At 38.1% G+C, this 17,971-nt stretch overlaps 1 protein-coding gene and 1 pseudogene across 4 annotated transcripts in view; one reads left to right on the top strand and one right to left on the bottom strand.

Annotated features, from left to right (window-relative positions):
- MMD2 (monocyte to macrophage differentiation associated 2) overlaps positions 1-11,477 on the bottom strand; it is a 111,695-nt gene extending 100,218 nt beyond the window's left edge. The window contains exon 1 of one of the 4 annotated variants that reach the window (XM_031940931.1): positions 10,952-11,477. In XM_031940931.1, the coding sequence (XP_031796791.1) occupies positions 10,952-10,998 (47 nt within the window). In that variant the 5' untranslated portion in view covers positions 10,999-11,477. Of the gene's footprint in view, positions 1-8,308; positions 8,856-10,951 lie in introns of those variants that run through there. The other 3 variants (XM_031940923.1, XM_031940902.1, XM_031940909.1) reach the window with 3 other exon arrangements.
- A 4,615-nt stretch (positions 11,478-16,092) lies between these two features.
- LOC116421041 lies at positions 16,093-16,668 on the top strand (annotated as a pseudogene).
- Positions 16,669-17,971: the final 1,303 nt, after the last annotated feature.

The following is a 17,971-nucleotide window of genomic DNA, read 5'->3' as shown; positions in this document are numbered from 1 at the left end:
AAATCAGAAGTCATTGTCCACATAAAGCTTTTTAACCCCATAATTTTAACTTAAACAAACTGTCAGTAAAAAAAAAAAAAAAAAAAAATGTTACATAGAAGTTTCCCCAAGTTGCTTCATAAATCTTCCAAAAAGAGTTAGGAATGGAAATGTTTTGCCAAAATATATGTATATATAAAAGAAAGCTTATGGTACCTAGTATGAATAATGAAAGATATGCTACTCTTGGAGTTGGGCATGTTTGCCTTCTGCTTCTGACACTAATTAGCTGTGTGATTACATACCTCAGCTTCTCTATCTGAAAACTGAAGTGATTAGAGCAATAAGAGTTTGTATTAGCTCTAAATCTATGACTTTAAGAGCTTCACACTCCATCTTTGCTCCTTACAAATGGTGTGACCATAGTCAAATCATTTAACTTCAGCGAGTTTCAATGTTCTCATCTGTAAAATAGGCAGAATAAAACTGTTATCTCTATACCACAAATTGTAAAAGTCAAAGATGATATCATAAATCAAACATCTTATAAACTTTAGAGCCTTCCATAAATGTCAGGGATCAGCTCCTCATGGCACTGCCTTTCAGCTAGCTAGTGCCTTGTTATATATATATATTTATTTATTTATTTACAAAGCATATGCATGGGTAATTTTTCCAACAATGATCCTTGCAAAACCTTTTGTTCCAAATTTTCCCCTTTCCCCCCACTTCCTCCCCTACCTGGCAGCAGTCCAATACATGTTAAATATTTTGACATACATGTTAAATCCAATATATGTATGCATATTTTTACAGTTATCTTACTGCACAAGAAAAATCAGATCAAGAAGGAAGGAAAAGAAAAACTGAGAAAGAAAACAAAATGCAAGCAAATAACAAGAGAGAGAGTGAGAATGCTATATTGTGTTCCACACTCTGTTCCCACAGTTCTCCCTCTGGGTGTAGATGGCTTTCTTCATCACTGAATAAGTGGAACTAATTTGAATTTTCTCATTGCTGAAGAGAGTCATGTCCATCAGAATTGATCATCATACAGTCTTGTAGTTGCCATGTATCTCCTAGTACTGCTCATTCCACTTAGCATCAGTTCATGTAAGCCTCTCTAGGCCTCTCTGAAACCATCCTGCTGGTCTTTTCTTAGAGAACAATAGTATTCCATAGCATTCATAGACCATAATTTATTCAGCCATTCTCCAACTGATGGGCATCCACTCAGTTTCCACTGTCTTGCTACTACAAACAGGGCTGCCACAAACATTTTTGCACATATGGGTCCCTTTCCCCTCTTTAAGATTTCTTTGGGATATAAACCCAGTAGTAACACTACTGGATCAAAGGTATGCACAGTTTGATAACTTTTTGATCAAACTGCTCTCCAATGCCTTGCTCTTTTAGCTGATAGAATTTGCACAAAACAATTCTGGATGGCATTATCCTTAAGGACTGTTAATAATCCATTAGCAAATGCATTCTTCCTATCAGGCTACATGGAAGAGATAACTAAGGTAATGCAACTTTTTGAAATACATTTAGATTCCCATATAGTCAATATGCTGCATTTCCTATAACAAGGCATCTTTTCTTTCCCCCACACCCAATCAAAGAATTCACAACAGATAATACTAGAAAACATTACGTTGAGGTTACTCAAGTCAATATTACATATTTTTTAAATGTCTACTCATATCAGGCATTGGGAAAACAAAAACAAAATGAGAAATCATTCTTATAACTGTGTTATAGTGCAAAGGGAAACAGCTTTGACTTCTGGAAGATCTGTGCTCAAATCTTATCTCTGTTATTTGCTACCTATGTGATCTTGCAAGTCACCTCACATCCTGGAGCCTTATATTTCTCATCTCTAAAACAAGAGAGCTGGCCCAGATAACCTTTGAGGATATGCCAGTTGTAGGAGTGTGATTCTCCAACTTAGTAATGGAGATATGACATGCATATAAAATAGAAATGATAAAAGGTAGGAAAAAACAGACAATTTTCTTGGAAAAAAATTGAGTAAAGAAAAATCACTTTTATTTGAGAGCATCAAGAAAGGATTCTTATAGGAAAGAGCACATGAGTTGGGTCTTGAAAGAAGAGAAAGATTTTGACAGGCAGAGATAAGAAGGTCATCGCAGGCACTGGTGATGATGATGGCCTGCATGAATGTGCGGAGACAAGAAGTGGAAGAACGAGGTTGAGGAGCAGTTTGAAATCCAGCTTGACTGATATCTGTGAGGATAGTAAAAAAGAGTCTTACAACTCTGAGATACCACTACACGCCTCTAAGATTGACTAAGAAGTCAGGAAAAGATGATGAATGTTGGAGGGGATGTGGGAAAACTGGGACACTGATACATTGTTGGTGGAACTGTGAATGTATCCAACTATTCTGGAGAGTGATTTGGATGTGCTTAAAGAGATTTCAAACTGTGCATACCCTTAGATCCAGCAGTGCTACTACTGGGCTTATATCCCAAAGAGATCTTAAACAAGGGAAAGGAACCCACATGTGCAAAAAATGTTTGTGTCAGGCCTCTTTGTAGTGGCAAGAAACTGGAAACTGAGTGGATACCCAAAAAGTAGAGAATGGCTGAATAAGTTATGGTATATAAATGTTATGGAATATTATTATTCTGTAAGAAACAACCAGCAAGATGATTTCAGAGAGATCTGGAGAGACTTACATGAAATGATGCTGAGTGGAATGAGCAGAACCAGGAGATTATTATACACAGCAACACAAGATTATACGATGATCAGTTCTGATGGATGTGGCTCTTTTCAACAGTGAGGTGATTCAGGCCAGTTCTAATAGTCTTGCGACAGAGAGAGTCATCTGCACCCTAAGAGAGAACTGTGGGGACTAAGTATGGATCACAATATTTTTACTTTTTTTTAAATTGTTGTTTGCTTGTATTTTGTTTTCTTTCTCACTTTTCCCTTTTTAATCTGATATTTATTATGCACCAGGATAATTGTGGAAATATGTATAGAAGAATTGCACATATTTAACATATTGGATTACTTGTCATCTAAGGGAGAGGATGAGGGGAAAGGAAGGAAAAAAATTGGAACACAAGGTTTTGCAAAGGTGAATATTGAAATTCATCATCTATGTATATGTTTTGAAAATAAATTTATTTAATCAAAAAAGAGAAATAAAACATTTTTTGCATTAAAAAAGGAGTCTTAGAAAAGGAGATTAGAGTCAGAATGTAGGTAGATATGACTAAGGACTTTAAAATATTCTTTTATCCTATAGACAAAAGGGAGATGGTAAAATATAATGGCCAAAGATCCAATCCAGAGATCAGGAAGGTTTAGATTCAAGTCCCACATCTTAAGCATGCAGGTTGTGTGACTTTGGGTAAGATAATTAACCCAAACCATTCTCCAAGTCTACAAACTGTAGAGCAATTGCTTACCTGCAATAGATGATGGAGCTCCCTGCATTTATAAAATCAGATCTTAGTTTCTAAAAAATACAACCAGGAATCATTGAAGGTTTCACTAGAATGAAAATAGTGACATAATCCCATTTTTGTATTTGGAAAATTACTTTTGGAAGCTATGTGAAGGCTGAAGAGTAACAGAGAGACCTGCTAATATAGACTAGTATTAGTACCTGAGAGAGGTAATAAAGGCTTAAAGTAATAATAATAATAATAGTTAACACATTTATATAGTACCCACTATGTGCCAACTGCTTTACAAATATTATTTTATTTGGTCCTCACAACAATTCTAAGTAGAGCTATTATCCTCTTTTTCACAATGAGGAAACTAAAGCAAACAAAAGTTAAATGGCTAACCCAGAGTCACACAGCTAGTAAGTTTCTAAGGTCAAATTTGAAATCATTCCTAACTCCAGGTCCACCCTTTTCTGGATTGCCCTACATAGGTGATCTGGTAGAAATAGAAAAGAATAGACTCCATGCAGTATGATGGAACTAGAGCCAATAGGATTTAGTGATTATGCGTGATTTGTATTCCCTTCATTCTTGTTTCATTCAACTTTACTGAAATGCAACACACTCCTAAACTCCCCTGCCTTCTGAGAGATCTGATCTACTATGAAATATTCAATTCAAGAAACAAGTAACATTGCTTGCAGGGCCCTGTGTTAGGAACAGGAAAAGTAGGAGAAGTTTAGATAAACATTATACTGTCCTTTTTTCTACAGCACTAGTTTGGCTTAAATATCTTTCTCCTGGTACTTTATATGTGATACCTTGATTGTCATTTATATACTTATGAATAAATGGAAGAATAAAACATTTATTAAGCATTTAGAATATACAGAACATCGTATATACAATCAGAAAAGTAAAACAGTTTCTGCTCACAGAGAACAAACAGGCAAATGGGAGAAAATATGGATGGTTTCACATGCAAGTGAGATGGAAAGGTCCCATAGTCCTTAGGGAGTAGTAGCAAAGTAGATGGTAAGACTTTTTCTTGAATGTCATTTAATGACATTTCCACTAGTAAAATCAAATCAGTTTCTAATGCTGAATCTTCTGACAGTGTCAAGAATTTGGGTGGCAAGAAATCTGGGTCTTCAGAGGCTGTGACTCTAGCACCTCTAGCTGCCTTTCCATAGGGTTTACTTCCCAGGAGATGGCTGGGAGCATTGAGGAAGCATTGCTATTCCCAAGGCTCTGGGACTGACGGTCATGGGCTGTTTCCACTGGAGTCTGATGAAACATGGTGGTCAAATTGGTGATGGTGGTGGTTGACTTGCCTGGTACATGCTGCCTCCTATCTTTCCCTAAGGGTGTCTACTGCTTTATTTAAGCCAGTTTGGCTGTGTAGTGGCAGCTGATTAAAATGGCCCATTCTCTACAAGAGTTGCCTCCCTGGATGATTTCTGTGAGGGCTCATTTGGAAGCAGAACCAGTGATCTGGTTGCACTACTACTAGGGTCCCTGTGCTTATTAGCCTAGTGATGGTAGTTAATCAGCAGTTACTGATGGGAGATGAAATAGGTAGATCTATTCTCCACAATAATGTCTTGTCATTCTGATTATGGATAAATCTCAGCTCCCCAACTAGTAACTAAGCTCCTTAAGAGGAAGAATGGAGTCTTATTTCTCTGCATTCCCCTTGGGGAATCTCACACATGTTAAGTAATAAATACATATCTATTGTGATTATAATTAAAGATCTATAGGATCATAGGTGTAGAGGTGGAAAGGATCTTGGGAGCCATTCAATCCAATGCCATCATTTCACAAATGAATACCTTGCTCAAGGTCATACAAACATCCAAACAGGCAATCACAAGATGTCCAATACTTTCATACTATAGATAAAAATATATAGACCCCTCACCCAAAAGGCTATTAAGATTGAGATAATGAGGGAAAAGCTCCACTTTCTCTGTTCTTCCAAGGAAAGGAGAACACCAAAGGCTTATATGAAATACTGATTTTCTACATCAATCTCTTCTAAAGATATTTAGGATAGGGGCACTATGAGAATCTGCCTAGCTCTTTTTGGAGACTAAATCCGGAGGTGAGTAGTTGTTGCAAATTTGCCACCTTCAAAAAAATCAGAATTAGTATGGAAATAGGAGACATCTTCCTAAAAGATCATATTTGAATTTTCTATAATACCTTAGCTGCTAGAAAAAAGTTGATTTAAAAGAAATACCAAATCAGGGTGCTTTCTCTAGCTCATTCTAGAAGAGGTACTAGCAATTGGTACTGTATAATTAATTTACTTTATGCTGGCCTCTCAATACAAAATAGAACCTTTATCTCTACATCTTATTGCCTACATATCTATAGCATCTGTAGCATAAACTTTTATATCCCTATAGACTTCTTTTTGAATTCTAGAAATAGGAGATGTCTTGGAGAGTTTTTAATCTACCTCCTTCATTTTTTAGAAGAGGAAATTGAGGTACAGAAGGATTGATTGATTTACCTATGTCCCACACATCCCCAAACTGTGACTACAACCCTAATCTGTTTTCCAATCCAGAGTTTATTTCATTGTTCCACACTACTTTCTCTACACACTTACACACATACACACATACAAACACGTGTGTGTGTGTGTGTGTGTGTGTGTGTGTGTGTATGGAGAGGCAATTAGAGTTAAATGACTTGCCTAGAATCATACAACTAGAAAGTGTTACGTGTTAAGTGTCTCAGGCCAGATTTGAATTCAGGTCTTTCTGACTCCAATGCAATGCCCTATCCACTATGCCATTTAATTTCCTGTCTATATTTTTTTCAAGGTATTACTTTACTTAGCAAGCTCTTCTAATATGATCATTTCAAAAATGTCTTTCTTTAAGTGGATTTTCCCCTTTGGTTAGAGCTCTCAATTTCTACTTGACATCCAGAAAATTATTTTGCTAGCCATTGTAGTGTTGGGGGTTCTTTCTTTAATTGATTTTTCTAGAGGGCTCAAAATTGACCAAGAAGTAAGAAAAATCTGGTTCCCAGTTCCAGTTCTTTAGAGCCATCTACCAGAGAGAGGACTATGTGTAATTTACAACATAGCATTTTCACTCTTTTTGTTGTTGTTTACTTGCATTTTATTTTGCTTCTCTCTTTTTTTTTTACTGGTTTGATTTGATTTTTCTTGTGTAGCATGATAATTGTATAAATATGTATGTGTATATTGGATTTAACATATATTTCTACCATGTTTAACATATATTGGACTACTCGCCATATATAGTCCAATATATGGACTACTTGCCATCTAGGAGAGGGTGTGGGGGAAAGAGGGGAAAGTTGGAACACAAGGTTTTGCAAGGGCTAATGTTAAAGAATTATCCATGCATATGTTTTGAAAAATAAAAAGCTTTAATAAAGAAAAATAATAATAATAAAAGAAAAATCTAGTTTCAAGTCCCACCTTTGATACATATTATCTTATCTGACATCTGACTTTCTAAGACAACAAAATTATAGAGATGATCCCTCACAATATCACAGGTCTGTCCCATCTTTAATGATACAAAGCAGAGATATGAAATACATTTAGGACCTCTATGATGTCCAAGGATTAGTGCCTTGCTCCCCAACACTGCCTACCTGACTATTGCTCCAAGGATTTTTGGATTCCTTTTAAAACACACACATACTGTTAAGTGAAATCAACAGAACCAGGAGATTATTATATACTTCAACAACAATACTATATGATGATCAATTCTGATGGACGTGGCCCTCCTCAACAATGAGATGAACCAAATCAGTTCCAATAGAGCAGTAATGAATTGAACCAACTACATCCAGCAAAAGAACTCTGGGAAATGAGTGTGAACCCCAACATAGCATTTCCAATCCCTCTGTTTTTGTCTGCTCCCATTTTTTATTTCTTTCTCAGGTTATTTTTACCTTATTTCTAAGTCTGATTTTTCTTGTGCAGCGAAATAATTATATGGATATGTATACATATATTGTGTTTAACATATACTTTAACATATTTAACATGTATGGAACTGCCTGCCATCTAGGGGAGGGGATGGGGGAAGTAAGGGAAAAGTTGGAACAAAAGGTTTTACAAAGGTCAGTGCTGGAAAATTATCCATGCATATATCTTTTAAATAAAAAGCTATAATAAAAAATAAATTTAAAAATACACACACAGAGAAATCTTTGCATTCTCTGACAAAAAATGAAATTTAAGATCAACCAATCAAACATTTTTGAGTGCCCACTATGTGCCAGCATTGTGTTAGATCCTGGAGATGCAAGGACAATAATGAGACTATCCCTGCCCTCAAGAAACTTATTTACATTCTATAATGGTTTACACCACATAACAAATAAATATATACAAAATAAATGCAAAGTAATTTAAGGAGGTATGAATATGGGACAGGGTCAGAAAAAAGCCCAATGTAAGAAGTGATGGTATTTGAACTGAGTTATGAAGGAAATGAGGGATTCTAAGAGGTAAAGGTGAAAAGAGAAGACATTGAAGGCACAGGATTGGCATGGAGAAGGGAGATGGAATGGAGGGCTTTAATACTAAACAGAAGAGTTGCTACCTGATGCTGGAGGTAATAGGGAGTTATGGAAGTTTCTTGAGCAGGGGAATAACAGACCTTTGCTTTAAGAATGTCACTCTAACATCTGTGCAGATGTAAATCCCTATGATATAGATGGAACACAACTACCAATATCATTCAGAACTAAACACTTGATATTGAGCCCTTTCTTTGAGTGGAAGAAACCAATAGCATTAGAGAGTAACAAAAAGATGAAAGGAGTGATGGGGAAAGTAGCCCAAGAAGCAGGGGAAAGGAAGTAGAAAGTAAATAGTGGTGATTCTTACTTACCAATTTTGTCCAAAGGAGCTACACACACATTATCTGTTTCACAGAAGAGATGGTGTTTTAATTACTTTCTAACACATCTTATTCTGATCCTTTCACTGTGGGAACATTCCCTCAGCTGCAGCAATCCCAATTCTCCTCAATTCAGAGAAGCAATCACCAGACAAAATTTGCTGGGGAGCCAGCCAGTTCTAGTCCCCAATTTGCCAGATGTAAAATCCCGATCTAGACATACTCCTTCATCCTAGCAACCTCTAAAGTTGTTAGGGCTCATCAAAATACAGCTGCCTTTTACTGGCATCTACAACAACAAAACACAAAGCATGCACCAGCTTTCCTAGGGGTCATGTTCTAGCCTAAGGGCATTTGGTTAGCAAATCGGTAGGAAGTCTTTGCTTCCCTGGGACTCTCTTAGCATCATCCCGCAATATTTATTAAGCAATCACATAGAATCATAACACAGAACTAGGAAGATCCCATTCCTTAATTTATTTAGTATCTTCCTTCATGCCATTAATCAAATGGGCACCCAAGACACTTAGAAATGTATGTGATTTTTGAAAGATGATTCTTTTCAAATTGCACCTATAAAAGTAAAGTAATGGGAGGAAGAAGTGAAAGGATATACATGGAGTCAGAAAAGCTGAGTTTAAGGTTGTCTTACTTAAGACTCATATGACCTTGGACTTACTTCCCCCTCTCTTTGATTCAGTTTCTTCATTGGCAAAATGGAGGAAGAATGAAAAAGTTTAAACTAGTTGCTCACTTAGGTCACTTTGTGGTTCAAAAAATTCTATTATTTCATGGCTATTTCTTTGATTTCACAATTTCCTCACCCTAAATTGCATGTGAGGAAAATAATAGTAAAGGAGGGAAAAGGCTGCTGGATTATCTCCACACACCCCCTTCCTGTCACCCTCATATATTCTTTTGTCCAGAGACACTGACCTTGTAGTTGTTCCTTGTGCAATAGTCCTCTGGGAATTATCACTGACTAGACCTACCCCCTACCTCTGCCTGAAGCCTGGAATGCTCTCCCTCTTCTCCATCTCCAGGCTTCCCAGCTAAAATGCTACCTTCTGCAGAACATCTTTCCTGATCCCTGATAATTCTAATGCCTTCCCTCTATTGATTATCTCCAATTTTTCCTGTATATATCTTGTCTGTCAGTAGTTATTTGTATGTTATCTCCCTCTATTTACACTGAGTTCCAGGAACACTGAAAAATTGTCTTTTGCCTTTCTATATATCTCCATCACTTAACACTGTGTCTAGCATGCAACATACCTGGTAGTTAAAATGTTATTATTGATTGACTGCTCTATTGCTCCTTACATCCTTAATTATTTCAACTACCAACTGTCCAATCCTTTTACTTTTCCAACTTTTTGTCTTGTGACCTAAACAAAGAACATTAAAACTTTTCTATGAAACATCCACCCTAAATCCCTAACTAGATGCTGCTGGCTTCTTCTCAGACAGAAATTACTTTTGTTGTTTCCCACAGTTGTGATCTCTGCCTCCTGCCATCAGGAAGTTCAGTAGCAACTCACCCTGAAGATAAGGCAAAGTGATTGTTTTTGCTTGTATAGTTTTTTGATTAGGATTTTTTCCCAATTTTTTTTTAAACAAAGCCATCAAGGTTTTCCTATTGGTATTAATTAGAGAGCATTATTTAACTTTCCTTTTGGTGACAGTGGAAGAAACTTCACTTACTTCTAATTCATTTTCAAATGATGTCCTTTATTCTAACCACCAGACACTGATGTACTTTAACGGGTTGTCTTGTAGACAACAAACTATAGCATTTTGATGAGAGAAAAAAATGACAATTTAAGGATGATCTGTCCAATAGTTTTCCTTTAACAACAGGAAGAATTAAGAACATTCTCTTACTAAGTACACTTTTTTACATCTATATTATTATGTGCAAAACTCTTTAACAATTCCAGATGAAATAGCATGTTCCAACCTCTTGAGGATTTCCAAAGATATGAAAATGTCAGACATTCATTTTAAAAAATGTTTCCAAGAACGTCACATAAAATGGTACCTTTTCAGACACGCACAAAATCTGATTATGTCTGGCATCCTTAAGGTCTTAAGGGGTTCTATGGTAGAATCCTATTTCTTTTGTCCTGTGTTTTCACTCTTGTTTTTTATTTTCTTTGAGTTTTCTGATATCTAAATACGTAATATTTCTTCCTCCCCTCTCTTTTCCCTTTCCTCCAATCTCCTGAGAATCAATCATAAGTTAATTCAAGATCTCAAGGAAAGGATATTGCATAGCTTTCTTGCTCCTGTCCCTAGCAGTGATGCTCTTGAATCCAATATAAGTCTTTCAGATCCCATACCTGCCCTCTATATGGGAAAGAATTTTTTTTCCTCCCTATTCTAAACAATTTTTCTTTTTGGAATTCTTGAGGGTGGTGGGGAGTAAGATTAAAGGATGAACATGGGAGCCACAGTCACATCTCAAATAAATCTATTCTCAAAAAATTCATTAGACTCCTTGGGATGCGCCCACAAGTGTCTTCTTCCTCTCTTTAAGTGAAAAGACTTGGCCCTCACCTGTACCCCAATTGTTAAAGGAAATTGGGCACGGAGGAAAAAGGAGATTGCTAGGCATGCAGATTTTAGCTTTACCTTGCATATTTTGTCTTTTGAAAATCCAGGAATCTGGATACGAACATCTTTGCAGTTCCATCAGAATTCTGCTCTGGTCCAAGTGAAGAAGGAAACTTGGAAGGAGGCAGAGAAAACGAAGGCGGGGGATGGGGGTGGAGGAGGAGGAGACGGCGTGAGGGTGGGGGGAGGGAAGTGAGGAAACAAATGAGGGACGGAAAGAGCTTAATTCAGAAGAGCAGCAGGTTAAAATCCCTGGCCCGGGTTCGCCCGCTCAGCAGCAGGTTGGAGGGTAAGTATGCTTTCCTCTCAGATTTGTGAGGGCGAAGCTTCGAAGAGGAGGACCAACTCTTGTCTTCTCTTCAGTTCCGACTCTGTCTCCACTCGGGGTCGCAATTTCCTCTTTAATCTCCGTCCCTCCCCCCCCCCCCCCTGAAAGTCTGTCAAAGGCCCTTCCACCGAGCAGGAGAAGGGAGGAGGGAAAACACTGGGACCCGAGGGAGCTTAGTAGCCCAAGACAAATCCCAAAGCAGATGGTGAAAGAGGAGGGACCCGAGAGGAGGGAGGGAGAATCGGGGGTGGGGGTGGGGATGGGGGGCGGGGACCGCCCCTACCCTCAGATGGACTCCAAGGAGCGTAACCACCAATCAATCGTCTCAGCCATCTCAGGCGGCTTTAGAGGGGCTATAACCACAACACCCCACACCCTCGCCCTGGGGAAGTGAACATGAAAATTTAAGTTGTTGGGGTACCTTTGGGATGCTTATCATCCCAGACTTGTAGCTAGGGACTGGTGCAAAAAGCTCTACCTAGCCCCCTACCCCAAAGGGTCAGCTGCTTAGGTTCAGATGGGTGCGGTTGTGGGGTGGGGACGGGGAGCAGCGGATTCCTCACATGCAAACACTCTTTCCTATAGACAATTCACTGCACCTTCCTCCCCTGCAGCCCCTCCCTACTTCGTTACACTCTCCGGTGGCCCGCCTGCTGCGAGAGAACGTGCTCCCAGTGCCCCTCAAAGAGGCCGATGGGGATGGGAGTGTAAAAGTCATTGTCCCTGTTTACCCGTCCCTGGCCTTGGACCTTAGTCTACCCCACCCCCAATTCTAACCTTTGCCCATTCGAATGATTCATGGGACGGAGGGGAAAACGTCCGCGGAGATCGGAAAAGAAAATGGGATGCAACAGTTACTCAGGCCGAGCTTGGGGGGAAAACCTGCTGCTTGAGAGGGATCCTCCTGGACCAGGCTGTCTACTTCTGCCCCAAAAGCCAGCTTCCTAATGAAATCTCTCACCCTCAAGACCCCATTTTTACCCATCTATCTTGCCATCACATCATACTATCCTATTACAATGACTTCATATGGGGTTGGTGGTTGGTTGGGTAGCTACAGAGGATCAGCTGTATTAGCTCAGAACAAAGCCTGTCCTGCCTACACAGCTCTTGGGGGGTCGCCCTTGTTCACCCGGCAATATTAGCTGCCTCATCCCGGTTTAGAGACCACGTGGAGGATAAATTCAGTGTCTGACACATCCCCTGCCTGAGGACTAGCTGCCTGAGCCCAGTGAGGTGGGGGATGGAAGGCGAGAGAGTGAGAGTGAAAAGAGATGGACAGAATGGAGTGGGGGCAGGGAGCACTGGTAGCACAGAGTTTAGGGAGTAGTTCCGAGAGCAGGGTAGACAGTCTTCCAAAACCCGGTGAAGCTCCTTATCCAAAAATCCTGAAAGGAGAGGGGAAGAGATTTAGGTAGTGAAGGTCTTTGTGGGCGAAATGACAACTTGCCCTCTCTCTCTCTCTCTCTGTCTCTGTCTCTGTCTCTCTCTGTCTCTGTGTCTGTCTCTGTTTCTGTGTGTGTGTCTTTCTCTGTCTCTGTCTCTGTCTTTCTCTCTGTCTCTCTTACTCTCTCTCTGTCTCTGTCTTTATCTATCTATATTTAAATCTGAACAAACCTTTGCTGCATCTCTTCCTCTACCTTCTACATTCAACATTTGCACCTGCCGGGATCCCAGTTCGATTTGTATTAGTCTTAGATTTGCGTTTATAAGATGTCCATTTCCCAGTATTACTCCTCCTTATATTTACTAATAATGTGCACACAGGCCTTTCAAGTTTACAAAAGGCTACTATAAATATGTATTATCTCATCTCCATCTCCAATATACATGAAACCAATGAGATAGGTAAAGTGAGTATTATCTTCATTTTAACAGGTTTAGAGAGACCAGATAATTTAGAATCTAGATGGAGATCTGGAAGGGACTTTCCATAATCTAGTCCAACCAATTCATTTTACAAAAGAGGAAATTAAGTTTCCTCAGGATTGCTAAGTGACTTGTCCAAATGTAATGAAGGGATTAAGTGTCAGAGGCAGGATTTGACAAAGGTCATCTATCCTCAGAGCCAGGACTTCAACTTGCACCCTAATATCCCAATCTCTCTCCTTAAGAGAGGATTTTCTTTCTCTGTTAGCTTTTTAAAATTAAGGTGCTAGGTAGAAGAGATCAAAGAAGAAACAGAAAGGTTATTTTCTACAAGACATTTTCCCTCTAAATCATTGAGCGAACACGGAGTTCCAGGGGTTGGGGTGGAAGTACCATAAAATAATAGATTATTAGAGCTGGAAAGAACCTTAGAAAATATCTTGGTATCAGAAAACTAAGATTGGAAAATGAGCTTTGTTTATTAGTTTTAGAACTTTGACCAGTTATTTAACATTTCCAAGTCTCAGTTTCCCTATCTGTATCCTTGAACTGCTTAACTCATTGGGAAGGCAGTGTGGTGTACTGGGAATATTGATTCTAGAGACAGAACCTCTCATTTCAAATCCTCTTACTGATACTTCTTGTCTATGTGATCCATTAGTAGAATCCCTCAGTCTCCCATACCTCGGTTTCTCTAAATAGGACTAAATGTCCTCTTAAGCTTTTTCAATTTTCTATAGTTAGGCTTATAGGATTTTTTTGTGGGGGAAGTATTTTAATGTCTGTAAAGTGCTATATGAATTTGAGCTCACATTCCTTTTGTACTAGGATTTCCTTATTTGACAGAATAAGAAACTGAGAACCCAGGAGTTTTAAGTGAGTTCCACAAGGTTATCCAAATATTTGGTGCCAAAACCAGCTCTAGAACCTAGCTCTCTTGACTTTCAGTCCACTGTTGTTTCCATGAAATCTACCTTTTTTTCCCCTGATTTTTGGACCACTATACACATCTTATTATTCATCCAGAAAGTGGAAAAGAAGACTAGGCATAACTCAGTCTCCCATGATCTACTATTGTACCTCAGTCTTAATCTCCAGATATTTTTCCTGAGTGCCACCTATTCGGCAGACACCCCTTCATCCTGACCTAGAAAGACACCTGTGATTTATAATCCAGCTTTTCACCTGGTAAAGCACAATGGAGAAAAAAGGCCAAGGCTTCTGCCTTTAACTTTAATACTTTCTCCATTTCGTTCAACCCCTCACCCCCAAATTTCTAAGGAGAATCAACATTCTGGTCGACAAAAGCAAAAAAAAACCTTATATATATATCCTAGTCCCTATGAATTGAAGATCTTTGTCTTAGCATTGGAAAGCTCATAGACAGCAAGCAGACAGGTAAATGGTGATGGGAGAAGCTGAGGAGCTGTGTTGATATTTCCTCTGAGAGTTCCCTCTCCCCTATTATCCTGCTACCCTTTCCTGTTCTTTAACATATCAATTTAACACAACATTCTAAGCATTTTTGTTTCTTTTGGAGAATCAGGGCAGGCCCTGGCGCTATGCTAGGTAGGATACCTGAGGGGATACCTAGAATGAAGATCAAGCACAAAAATAGATTTTAAAAAAATGGTTCTGAGGGCAAAAGATACTGAATGAAAAATAAGTTACTATTTTTAAAACTGAAATCCAGTTGTTATGGCAACAGAGGACCCAGGAATCATGCTGCAGAGTCAAGATCAGACAGTGCCTCAGTCTGGTGACCAGTTAGTATCTGAGGTATGCCAGTGAGATTCATTTCTCACCTACAATGGAATTTTTAAAAATAGGCAGAGTATTTTCTTCACCCCTCTGAAAGAAAATTGGCACGTATAGTGGTACATATAAACTGATTTTCTTAATATTTTTTTCTCTTCAGGATATATACTCATCTCCTTTACCTGATATTGCAACTACTTCTTTAGTCAGAAAATTTGTCTTAGAATTTAGAATTACAAGTAAATTCAGTGGATCTCCATTCCTATGGGATCAAGCTGAAATAGGAATGGGAGTCACTCATCTGTATGTAAGGATATTCATGAATTGTATATTAACTTAGTTTTAAAATAGTGTTTTCTATGTATCGTTTATTTTTCTAAATATTTTCCAAATGCATTTTAATCTGTTTCAAGATGCACTAGGAAATACTGCTACCCTATGTGGCCTTTGGGTTGCATGCTTGACACTTCTGATCTAATCCAAACTTCCCTAAAGTTACTTTTCATATACTCTGTATGTGTGCATTCATTCACTTTATTTTTATTTCTCTATTTGTTTATTGATTTTGAGGCAGAACTCCCTATTTCATATAAGCTGGAAGGCCACTTATAGATGAATCCATTACTGATCTGCACCTGCTGTTTCTGAATTAGGCCAGTTCCTTCCTTCCTTAATCAGCCTAGTCCCATTCTCCTCCTTCCACCCCACAACATCTGATGGTTCTCTCCATTGCACTAGAGTTGATGCAGATATCCACATGCTCAATTGACCCATCAGCCCTAGCCTCTCTATAGAAGATATTACGGAACTGTGTCACCACTCTTAAGTGAAATGAGCAGAACCAGGAGATCGTTATACATGGCAACATCAATATTATACGACGATCAATTCTGATGAACATGACTCTTTCCAGCAATGAGGTGATTCAGGCCAGTTCCAATGATCTTGTGATGAAGAGACCCAAAGAGAGGACTGTAGGAACTGAGTGTGGAACACAACCTAGCATTGTCACTCTTTTTGTTGTTCACTTACATTTGGTTTTCTTTCTCATTTTTTTCCTTTTTGATCTGATTTTTCTTATTGCAGCAAAATAATTGTATAAATATGTATACATATATTGGATTTAACATATAAAAAAATAGAAAGTGAGTTCTTTGGGGGAAAGGACCTGGCCTTTCTTTGTGTCTCCAGAGTGCCTGGCCCATCATAGGTGCTTAATAATTACTTGATGGAGATATGCTGTGGCAGTGAAAGGACCTGCTGTGTTAGAGTGCCTGAGTCCTTACCAGCCAGAGCCTGTCAAAAGCATCATGTGTGATCACAAGGCCATAACAAAAAATTCAGACTCTTCAGAAGAGATGCATGGAGTACGCTACTAAACCCCTGGAGAAGTATAACATATAAAAGGATATAGCATTCCATATCAAAAAGGAGTTTGACAAGAAATACAATCCTACCAGCAACTGATTTATGGGCAGTCATGATGCATAAAACTAAGCATTTCATCCGTATCTACCAAGTCCAAATTACAATTCTTCTGTTCAAGTGTGGTGAGAGCAGGACTATACTTACCTACCCAGTAACATATCCATTTGTATAACAGAGTTCACAGAAATCATCAGTTTTGCCATAGGACTATCTCAATCTTTAAGCCTTTAAAGTATTATTATTTTTGTTATTGCTGTATAGGGCATCCTTTGTACTGACTTGATGTGGTTATAGAACATTTTGCAGCTTTTGGGGGTAGCAAAGAACTTGAAAGGAGAAACCCATCAAATTGGAGAATAGATAAAATAAACTGTGATATTTGAATATAATAGAATACTCTTGTACCCAAAAAAAAAAAAAAAAAAGATGGTCTTAGAGAAACCTAGAAAAACTTGTATGAACTAATATGGAATCAAAGCAGCAGAATTGAAAGAACAAATTATATAGAAATAAAAACATTATAAAGATAACTTTCAAAGATTTAAAACTTTTGATCAGTACAATGACCAGCCTCAATTCTAAGAGACCTATGATAAAAGAGAGGTAATGGACTCAGGGTTCAAAATGAGACATAATTTTAGAGCCTGGCCAATATGCTATTTTGTTCTGCTTGACTGTTCATATTTGTTACAAAGCTTTTGTTTTTCTCTTTCTTTTCCCATGGAGTTTGAGGGAACAGTAAAGATGGGAAGGAGATAAAAATAGATTTTTACTAATTGAAAAAATTAAAAATAATTATTGAAATCATAAAAATACTTGAAGATTGATTAGTTGACAAGCCAATAGAATCCCAGAGAGATACTGATTTGCCAAAGTCACACCAGTAATGTATGGTAGAAGCAGGAATTAAACCCAGGTCCTTCTGTTTTCATATCCAGTGCTTTCTTTATCCTTTCATCCTCTCTTTTCTTTGGTTCCAGCAGCTGAAGATGTAACTGACTTCTCAGGAACAAATCAGTATAAGTTTCTTTCTTACTGATTCCTCCCAAGTTATGCCTCTTCTTCACTAATCATTAAATGGGCTTCTTTTCTCAAAGATAGACTACAAGGACCTAGAGATGTCAAAATATTTATAATAGCACTTTTGTTGTAGTAATTCAATTCAATTTCTCAAGCACTTACTATATGTCAGGCTCAGTATTAGTTAATATGGATAAAGACAAAAATGAAAATAGTTCTTGCACTCAAGAAGCTTATATCCTGAAGGTGGAAAGAAGGAAAGAAAAAAATATGTATAAAGATGTGAACATTAAATATATATATGTTTAAAAATTAAATGCACACATATATACATATGTGTGTATATATGTATTTGTATACACACAATGCATAATATAAAATAAATGGCAAGTAATTTCTTAGAGAGTGCTATCAACTTGGGGAGCCAAGGAAGATCTCCCCAGGCATGGCAACTGGAGGAGAACCACTTGAAGAGGTGGTACTTAAGAAAATCCTGAATAGTATGAGGAGCTCTATGAGCTAGAGTTGAAGAAGGGAGAGTACATGTCTGGTGTGGAAGCCTATTAAGGCACAGAAATAAGAGATAAAATGTTGTGTATCTAAAATAGCAAGTAATAAAGAATTGGAAATAAAGT

The sequence above is a fragment of the Sarcophilus harrisii genome, chromosome 1 (genome assembly GCF_902635505.1).
Source record: "Sarcophilus harrisii chromosome 1, mSarHar1.11, whole genome shotgun sequence".
Taxonomy (NCBI): Eukaryota; Metazoa; Chordata; class Mammalia; order Dasyuromorphia; family Dasyuridae; genus Sarcophilus; species Sarcophilus harrisii.
Note: the sequence above shows the minus strand (reverse complement) of the source record. Positions and strands in the feature narration are given on the sequence as shown.